This window comes from Nelumbo nucifera, chromosome 6 (assembly GCF_055504915.1).
Source record: "Nelumbo nucifera cultivar China Antique chromosome 6, China Antique-T2T, whole genome shotgun sequence".
Lineage (NCBI taxonomy): Eukaryota > Viridiplantae > Streptophyta > Magnoliopsida > Proteales > Nelumbonaceae > Nelumbo > Nelumbo nucifera.
Window position 1 is genome coordinate 60,473,025 of NC_142654.1, and position 10,957 is coordinate 60,483,981.

Genomic DNA, 10,957 nt, shown 5'->3' on the forward strand with positions numbered 1-10,957 from the left:
ATGGGCTTGCCATTGGATCATTCTATCCACCACTGGCAGGAAAATGTGGTATGTTGGGACTGGTTTTCATGACATATGAGGAACGAACCCCCTAGATTTTGAGAGAAAGGATGAACACTCAACATTCCACCGTTCATCTGCTGCATTTACAAATAATTATGAAATCCAGATAAAATTCACAACTAATTTAATTTATAGGGTGTGATTTTTTGCTTCGAATTATTACAAACATGGTAGGATTCTAGGTCTTGACATGATTTGTTTTCTAGTTTTAAATAGCTTTGTGATGACTACTTGTAGTACCTATCCAAGTTTAAGGAATTGGGCTTGCTCAATCTACAAAAGATCTTCTTGGATCAACTATTATTAGTGGTATTATATCCCATTTTTGCTAACTTTCAAAAAAATGTTTGTTTCTATCATGAGATTATCATACTTAAGTCTTACTCATACCTGCTAGCAATCAATCCAATCCTAGTGGTAGTGAAGCAAGATTTTTCTAACTACTAAAATTACTAGAGCACTACGAGTTAAAACTAATGGGAACTATGGGAAGCAACTGCTCCCCATATTTTGAAATTAAAGAAAGGAGCATTCAATGTTCCACAGTTTTGTCAACATCAAACATCTATTTATCATATTTTTAGCATATTAAGATTTTTTAGAATGTTCCCATCTCCCATATATGGGAACAAGTTCTCTTGACTTAAAATCTACTATCCCTTTTGTGAGTATTCTCTTTCACTGTTACTTACGGTCACCAATCTTGAACAACACCTCCCCATTATAGGAAGTGACCACTCTCTGATTATTATTTACACAACCAAATAACATAGGAGGGCTAAATACCCTTTGCATTTTGAGAGTGCTTGGACTAGACACCCATATTTTCTTAATATTATGTTTACAACATGGAAGAACAGTACAGGGCCATTCACTGAGAAATGCAAATAATGTCTCTCATCTCTTCACTCTTGGAGTAATTCAACTGTTGGAAATTGGAAGAAGCGATTAAATGAGATTCAACGTCTTACCAATGGTCAAGATAACATTGATGAGGAGAGGTGCTTATTGGTGGAATATGAACAATTAATTACTTCAGTTTGAAAAGGATCATTGGAAGCAATGGTCTAAGTGCCACTGGCTGAAAAGTGGGGATCAAAATCTGAAATTTTTTCACAGCTTTGCTACTTCAAGAAGACAAAAATTCTATCAATTGGCTTCGTAACCTTTCTGGTGTTTGGCAAATGATCAAACTGAGATGGAAGGCACTATCAATGCTTATTTTATGGATTTATTCTCTTCTATTCATTCAAATTTGTCTTCTATCTCCCATGAGGTAGCTCCTGCAGATGTCATTAAACATGAAAATTCTTTACTAACTTCGACTCCAACCATGGAAGAGGTAAAATATGCTTTTTTTTTTGGAATTCATGCTTTGAAGGCTCATAGACCTTATGGGATTTTTTTCTCAATTTTATCAACAAAACTGGGATTCTTTGAAGGATGAGCTCGTTTATTTCATTAAGGATCAATTTCGTAATCCTTAGAAAATCCAAGAGATTAATGCCATTAATATTGTGCTTATCTTGAAGAAAGGGGATGTTGAGGAAGTAACAAATTTTCAGCTTATTGGCCTTACTAATGTGGCTTATAAAATTGGCATTAAGATTATAACTAATAGACTCAAAGCCATCATGCCTCGACTTATTTCCCCCCTCCAAAATGTGTTCACTTCGGGAAGAAGCATCATTGATAATAGAGTTATAGTATCTGAGATACTTCATTCCCTTCGAAAGAAGAAATGTCGTATGGGTGAATTCTCGATGAAACTTGATCTCTCGAAGGCATATGACAAAATGGAGTGGAGTTTTGTGCTTTATGTTCTTCATTTGAGGGTTTCTCATAAACGTTTTGCCAACTAGTTTATAATTGTATAACATGTTCTAAGATGAGAATGATTCTTAATGGTGTCCCTATTGCTCCAATTGAACCACAACTTGGGCTTCTATGTTGGAGTGCCAAAATTTGGTTAGACAAGGAGTTCTTGGTTGGTCGATACAGGTTGGAACATTGATGTTCTAGAGGACCCTTGGATAGATGGGTGGAGCCTGAATAGGCTACGAGATGTTAGAGTTTCTTATTTGGCTAAGGTTGCATCTTTACTATACCATTAGTCAAAGCGTTGGGATTCTAATGCAATTCACTCTCATTTTCCACCTTTCATTGCTAGTGCCATTACCCACATAGCTTTACCTACACAAGCTAACCGTTGCCTAGATTGCCTTATTTGGAAATTAGTGACACATGCGTGTTTTCAACTAGTCCAGCTTGTAAAATAATTGTAGCTAAACGTCCCCAAAGTTCTACTACTTCAATAGCTTTTGGAGATATTCTTTGGAGGCAATTCTTGTGCTTCACAAACATTCCACCCCGAGTGAATCTATTCTTATGGAAATGCATCAACAATTGTGTTCCTGTTAGTTGGAGCTTATAAAGAGACATGTAAGTATTAATGGCACATGTTGTATTGGTAATTTTGAAGAGGAAACTCTAATGCTCCTATTTATTCATTGCTCAATAGTTTAGCACATTTGGTTTGCCTCACCATTAAACATGAGGGTTGATGCTCACTTAGAATGGAATTTGCATGACTAGCTATCTTATTGGGTAAAGTTGGATGATCCTTGGCCTAAACATTCTATCTCCTTGGTGGCTTGGATTAATTGTAACAGTTTTTTGGACCATTTGGAAAGCAAGATGCAAATTGATGATGGGAAATTTCCCCTCTGATCCATGTTCTATTGTTAATTCAATTTGTGTTGCTTTTCAAGACCAAGATTTTAAGTTGAATACTGAACCAAAACGGGTCATTCCACGGTTGGAACCCCAACCTAATGCTTGGGTTTGTCCTCCTCTGAATTGGTTAAAAATAAACTTTGATGGGCTACCAGTTCTTCTAAAGTAGGAGTGAGTGTAGTGATTCAAGATCATATGGGACATTTATCATAGTCAAATCCTTAAATTTGTCATTTTGCTCTCCTGTAGAATGTGAAACTCTTGCCCTTTGGGAAGCTATGTTGTTGGCTTTGCAGATGAAACAGGATTATGTTGTGTATAAGGGAGATGCTAAGGTTGTCATAGATTCTTTGCTAGAGGTATTTGCTTCACCTCCTTAGCATATAAACACTACTCTTTCCGATTGCAAAGAGATGTTATCGCATTTCTCCAAGTATTCAGTGGTTTTTGTGCATAGGTCTTGTAATAAGGTGGCTTATGAATTAGCCAAGTTTGCTTCATCTTTAGCTAGACCTTTTACTTGGGCGGATCTAGCGTAAGTTCCTCTTGCTACTTGAGCAAGGCACTTCTCTTGCCGATTGAGCAAGGCTCTTGACTTTCATGCCTATCGTCCTTTCTCTGCCTTTTCCTTTTTCCACTTCCCACTTATTTCCACATTTTTCCATCTTAATCCATTTTTCTATTTATCTTCATAGCAGATGATGATCTATTACGAAACATATCTACACTCCTTGTCCCACCGATGAATGAAATAGTAAAAGCAAACAAAGAGGATGCCTCTTCTACAGATGAATGATAGAGATCTCTAATATTCCGTGTTCTTATAGATCGCTCCATCAAAATAGCAGGACTTAAGGAAGTTATCTGTAACTCATGGCGACTAGAAGCTGCAACCATTCTAGATTTTGGACCGAAGTCCTTCTTAGTTCGTTTACCAACAAGTTTTGATCGAGATCAAGTTGTTGACAAAGGGCCTTGGCTCTTTGACAATGATCTTATTGTCACTCAAAAGGCTGAAGAACATACAAAACCTAAAAACTACTCTCTTCACCTTGTAGAGTTTTGGATCCACCTGCTCGAACTCCCAGTCGCTTATCTAAATATTAATGCTGTCAAGCACATTGCTTCGCAAATAGGAAAACCATTTGAACCTGATGACCGGAGCCCATTGAAATGGAGCAAATTTGCGAGGATCAAGATCCTCTTAGATGTCACTCTCCCGTTAAAACATGTTCCTTACACTCTACTAAATGGAGAGGCGATCCATGTGAAAATACAGTACGAAAGGCTTCCTCGATACTGCAAGTTTTATGGCATCATTAGACATGAATCATCTACTTGTAGAACAAAACACAAACTTTTGACAACTCTCCAGAATTGTTCTACAGAGGAAGCCAAAACCAAAATATGAAGTTGCCTACATGACCAAATCACTAAAAATATTAGAGTTGATTCTACGCTAAAAGATCCTCAAAGATTCAAGTCTAGTTTCAAGAAATCCAATCATCAACAGGACTCTTCGGATTCACTGGAATTACTCCTGACAACAGTTATCAAGCCAGCGAACTGCAATGATGCTCCATCTTTGGAAGGAAGGGTTACACCCGAAATTCTTGGGGTGACACCGCCAAATCAGGCAAGTTACTCGATCTTCCCTTGATTGAAATTACTTCCAGTTCAAATTTGAAATCTAACCAATCTCTACATATTTCCACCAATATTATGATTGATTCAGCAAGCAAACATGGGAAGTTAATGCATCATGATCCCACATCTATCCTAGCTCCTTCCACTATGCTACCAACTTCAACATTAAGAATGGACACTTTCGTTCAAGAGCCCATTGTGGTGCACTCCACACCTTTGAACAAAGTACCGACTATCTCCAAAGCATCAATGCCAACACCAACTGATTGTGAAGCCACAAATATTCTACAGTGGATGGCAGGACTACTTTCCTCTTCTTTGAAAGTATTCCTGCTAAATCAGGTGTGTTAATCCAAGATTTGAAATCAAATTCTGATCTAGAAAAATCCTTAATAATACAGAGTCATCCTTTGTCCAGTAACAGAAGCAAATCTCAACCCATGCTCGTTGATACAGAGCCCATTGATAAGGTTAAAATCATCAACAAGCGAAAGAGGAGCATTGAAGACTTTTAATTATTGGAAATGGACCAAGGTTTCCATATTACTGATGGAGTCCATCCTTCACCAGCAAATAGCATTTGAACTCGATTAAAAAAGCAAGCTCGCATTAAATCTCTAGATGCTGCTGCTCAACTAAACTCTAAGGCTGAGGTGGCAGAGCCTAAACTGCCCCACCAAGAGCCATGGAAATTCTGTCTTGGAATTGTCAAGGCGGGGGGAGCCCCTAGACAGTTTCCCGTTTGGCAAGGCTCCTCTCCATGCACAAACCTAATATATTTTTCATCTCTAAAACCAAAAGTGGCTTGGAGAAATCACACCATATTCTAAAAAATCTCTTGAGATATCACATTGAAATAATTCCCTTTGTAGGGAGATCGAGAGGCCTTTGGTTTGGTTGGATTTCTATCATTTCTAATGATTTGCTATAAATTGTTGATAATGCAGTCTACTGCACTATTAGGAATAAACCTCATTACCGGGAATGGGATCTTCTTTGTTTCTATGTCCCACCAAACTATATTGCTCGAAGAAACTCTGTTGATGATTTAAAGGACTTTCATGCAACTGCCAACCGCCCTTGGGTCGTGTGTGGAGATCTTAATCTAATTAAGTCACCAATTGAAAAGTTTGGTGGTAGTGATGTTTCCTCCCATACAAACAACTTCCTCTCCATGGCTATGGGTGATTGAAATCTTATTGATCTTGGTTTCTCAAGCCCTCGCCTTACATGGTCAAACAACAGAGGTCTAGATTAACTCATTTGTCAACGGCTTGATTGATTCCTGGCTTCTACATATTGGATTGGCTTATTCCCTTCAGCCTATGTACAACACCTTGCTCATTATGGAAGTAATCATCACCCAATTATCTTACAAACCAAGAAGTTTTGGAAGGATCAACAATACATAACACGTTCAGAACAAATGTGGATTCATGAAATTCATTTCATGTTAATTGATTTGAAAAATTGGAGCAATATTTCCTATGGCAATATGCGCCATACAATCAATCATCTTGAATCTGAATTGCTTCATCTTCAATCACTCCCGGCTTCTCCAAAAACTCTTTAGGACATTTGTAAAGTTTAAAAAGATCTAGAATGTTGGCTTATGCGTGAAGAACTGTATTGGAAGCAGCGTGCAAATGTTGATTGGACCTTGCATGGTGATAGATGCACCACATACTTTCATATCTCTGCAACCAACAAAAGAAGAAATAATGGAATTTATTGTCTTAAAAATTCTATTGGAAATTGGACCACCAATGATGATGAGATATTTCAAACTCTGGTTTCATATTTTAAAGATCTTTTTACTTCTATTAGCCCATGTTTATCAAATATCCAAGTTCCAAATTTAAGCATGATTCTCTCCCTTGAAGAGAATGATTTACTTTGTTGTATTCCCTCCACTGAGGAAGTTAAGACTACTTTATGTCGGATTGGTCCTTAGAAATCACCTAGGCCAGATGGAATGCATGCAAGAATTTTACATAATCAATGGTCTGTTGTGGGCACTGACATCACAGTTTGGGTGATGCGAATAAAATTTATCATATTTTTATCTATGAAAATTCAGTCTTTCTACACTTAATTTACATTTAAATGGACTCATTACTCTTGTATTTCGGTTCAGGGCATGAAAAAAGGCATCAGGAAAAAAGCAAGGCAAATCAGATGATTTTTTACAGTTTTGGCACCGTTCAGTAATCTAGGCCTAACTCTCGTATCCGAGATTCGATTGGGCTGATTAAAGACTCACTGGAAAGATAAGAGAGAAATCTACAACTTTCATGTTTTGGGCTTTCACAGATTCGGCCTGCATCAAAGTCAAATCCGGGCCTGAAGTCGGGGAAAATTCGTAGGAATGCCCAATTCGCAGCTGAAGCCCAACTGACAGAAAAGACTTGCAGCAGCCCAATTCGCAGAGGAAGCCTAATACGAATACAAAAACAAGAAACTGAGAAGAGTCCTACCAGATTTAAATTTGTGATGTAATTCTAGAAAGTTAAAGATTGAGATCATTAGATAAGAGATGAGATAAGATAGGATAGAATGAGTTTAACTTGGATTATCTATTCTATAGATAACTCCAAGTGGTTGTAACAGCCCCCCTCCCTAAACTATATCAAGGGTTGGGCGAACTAGCTTTGGGCGTCAATCAATAATTGAATTAATCAATTACTAAAGTCCCTCTGAAGTGAATCAAAAAGATCATCAAGAAACTTCAAGAAGGAGATCAGCAAATCAAGAAAGCTTCAAGAAGGAGGTGGCGGCAAGAAGAAGAAGAGATCTCAACATCATGGGCGAATTTATGAGTTCTTTCTTTCCTCTTGTTTGCTTTATTTCCTTTATCATGAACTGATTTGTTTTTAGCTAGGGTTATGGAAAGCCTAACCATGATAATGAATATATTTTTATCATTATGATTTATCCAAGATCGTGATTTCCATATAGTCTATGAATTATTTGCTTAATGCGATTAGGAGTGGCCATCTCTTAATTGATTCGATTTATATGAAAGAATCGGGAGAGAAGTTTATATATTCGACCACATAATTCATGGTGTGAATTGAATGATATATAGGGATATATACACATGATTCATCTAAATATATGAGTTTTTCTTGCACTTAATGCATTCCTATCATTGAGAACTCTAGTCGAGGGATCGAGGGGTTACTTGATAGAAATAGGTTTAATATATCTTGAGAATGAATATTAAATAAAATTGGGAAAAACTTCAGCTTATGGGAATGACAAATGATCTTGGTTAATCACATCCATTAATATTCATTAGAATGGTTAGGTGGACCAATGGTCCTAGCGATTTCACTCATTGCATATTCGGTTATTGATTGCCTTTGCTTTTATTTTCTTTTTCTATTTTTATTTTCAGTAATTCTTATTCTTAAATCTGAATTTCGATTGTCCAAATAATTAGGGAAGACTATAGTTCTAATACTTATTTTGTTAAATCCCCATGGGAATGATATTTTTATACTACTTGGTAACTGATGCACTTGCTAGGGTTATAATTATAGCTATCATTGGGTACAACATATTTTCAGAAATCTAGAGGATATCAAACATGTGAATTTTACTTATATTTGTTTGATCCCAAAAACTGAGACAGTTGAAAGAGCAAAAGACTTCAGGCCCATTGGCTTAAGCAATGTTCTTACAAGATTGTGGTCATCTGTAATCGGCTGAAACCGATCCTCCCCAAACTGATATCCCCATTCCAAAGTGCTTTCACTCCTGTACGAAACATACTGATAACACAATTATCACTCAGGACGTCCTTCATTGCATGAAGAAGCAAAAAGGTAGAGTTGGAAACTTTCTTCTTAAACTTGATATTGCTAAAGCCTATGATAAAATGGAATGGTCCTTTTTATGCTTTGTTCTTCACCACTTTGGTTTCTCAGCTGAAATAAGTAACATTATTTATCAATGTGTCTCCACAACCCAATTTGCAGTGCTTGTAAATGGCAAACCTAGTTTTCCTTTTTGTCCAAGTAGAGATTTGCAACGGGGATGTCCTTTATCGCCCTACCTCTTTATTTTGTGTATGAAAATGTTGTCTAAGCTCCTCGAATCCAAGCTTCAGCTCAGGGAGATTCATGGCTTCAACTTCACCAAAAACTGGCATCCATATCTCTTACTTGATGTTTGCAGATGATCTTCTTCTATTTGGGAGATGCAGTTATACTGAGGCAACCCGTATTCTTGATGTCCATTTTCTTCAGCAACAACACACATAGAAGAATACGAATTCGCATAGCTAGCAAGTTTGGAGTATCCTTTATGAAGCGAGGAGATAAATATTTGGGTGGTCCTCTCTTCTTAGGAAGAGCTAAAACTGTGGAATGGAATTATTTGGTGGATCGGTTGAAAATGAGATTGTCAAATTGGAAAAAGAAAACTCTCTCTCATGTTGGAAGAAGTGTGTTCATCACTACTACTCTTCAAGCTTTACCACAATATATAATGCAAACTTATCTATTGCTGGCAACAATCTGTAATGAGTTGAACAATGTTTGATGTAACTCCTGGTGGTCAGACTCAAACTCCAATTCTTTACATCTTCAAACCTAGTCATCATTTATGTTACCAAAGGATCTTGGTGGACTTGGCTTCCGTGATGCAAATTCGAAGAATGTGGCGCTCATTATAAAATTAGGTTGGCATTTCTTGAGCAATCCCAACTCTTTGTGGGCAAAGATTTTCCATGCTAAATATATTAAGAACTCAAATTTTTGGCGGGCCAAAATCAACAATGGATCTTCTTATATCTGGAAAGGCATTTTGAAATGCCGACCATACCTTCTAAAGGGTTGTCGATGGCTGGTGGCCAATGGTTGGAATATTAACATTATTGACGATCCATGGTTACTTGTTGTTGTTCAGCTAAACTCTTCTCATCACTAACATATGACTTTAAAAGTTGCGAGCTTAATTGACCACTCTACAATGACTTGGCATCGTGATCTGGTGAACCCATTCATTAACTCTACTGTCTCCAACCATATATATAATATGACTATCCTAAGCCCAAATGCAGAAATAGAAGACACTTTGGCTTGGACTCTTACACCACATGGAAATTATACAACAACTTCCAGGTACAAACTCCTACTAACAGAAAAACCGTTACATTATGATGGGGTCCCATGGCATTATTTCTAGAGCTTGAAATTCATTCTACCTAAACTGTAGATTTTCATTTGAAGAATAATGCATGATGCTATTCCTGTTAAAAGAAGACTGGAATTGGTGCTTAAACACATAAACACTTCCTGCTCTCTGTGTGATGAAGAAGAAGAATCATTTGAACATTTATTTCTCAAATGCCCATTAGCAAAGCAAGTTTGGTTTGGTGCGGACATTGCTATCCATTCTGATGTAACTACAGACATGAGCATGGCTGATTGGCTCACAAACTGGATAAAGCTTTTCAAATCAAGGTTCACCATTGATATTGATTTACTGAAAGTCATATCTCTTCTATGGCATATCTGGATTGCAAGAAATACTCTAGTATTCAATAACAGCCCATGGGATCCTCATATCATTATGCAACGCGCCACGAGTTTCACTCATCAAAACTTTTTGATCACTTCTAATCATCATGGTAACTTTATGGATCCTGCAAGGAACAGATTGATTCAGCCAGTGCATTGGATAAAGCCTCCCAATGGCTATTTAAAAGTTAACTTTGATGGAGCCAATTCCTCTCAGAAGTCAGGAGTGGGAATTGTAGTGAGGGACCATACAGGTTCTCTCATCTTTGCACGAGCTATTCCTATCAATTCTCGCTTCTAATTGTTTCTAAAGCCACAACTCTATTGGAAAGTATCAAATTTGCCATTTCCATGGGATTCTCTCATACCATCTTTGAAGGTGACAATGAGTTAGTATTAAGCTCTTGTTGGAGGAAAACTCTCATCCTCCTTGGAGTATTTTTGCTCTATTGTCTAGTTGCAGGAGTCTCCTCGATCACCTTGATGGTTCCTCAGTTACTTTCACTCTGAGATTTGGTAACCAGGTAGCTTCACCACTTAACTAAATTTGCTCTTACTTGTTAATTTCCTCAATCCTAATCCTCTTCTCCTGAGTTTATCTCTTCTATATTGAACAAGGATGTAACAAAAAGTTGAATGAAGGTGCCTAAGGGAGGACTTGAATTTTGATGTATCCACTGAATAGTGTTAATGATATCTTTTGCCTGAAGGCGTCAAGATACAAAATGTGGTGGAGCCATATCAAATTAAATCACCCTAACGTGTCCATATCAAATTAAATTGCCTCAAATGTGGTGTGTCCCAATCATTTTTGTGTGAGAAGTTAATTCATTTTTATGATTTTTCTCATAGAGTAATAACATCAAAGGGGGAAATAATGAGCAAAATAAAGTGGAATCTATTAATTTTAGTAATTATGATAGATAATGGGACAAAGAGAACATGTTACAAAGATTGACTATTGGGGGAATTTGGGTTTACTC

General features: G+C 37.1%; 1 protein-coding gene across 1 annotated transcript; it reads left to right on the top strand.

The window, feature by feature from the left end:
• Nucleotides 1–9,687: 9,687 nt before the first annotated feature.
• LOC104604373 (uncharacterized) lies at nt 9,688–10,275 on the top strand. The gene has a single exon (XM_010268672.1). It carries the CDS (start codon nt 9,688–9,690, stop codon nt 10,273–10,275), a length of 588 nt encoding a protein of 195 aa, XP_010266974.1.
• The last annotated feature ends 682 nt before the right edge of the window (nt 10,276–10,957 follow it).

Coding starts and splice junctions, on each gene's coding strand:
- LOC104604373 (XM_010268672.1), top strand. CDS start 9,688: ATGCATGATGCTATTCCTGTTAAAAGAAGACTGGAATTGGTGCTTAAA.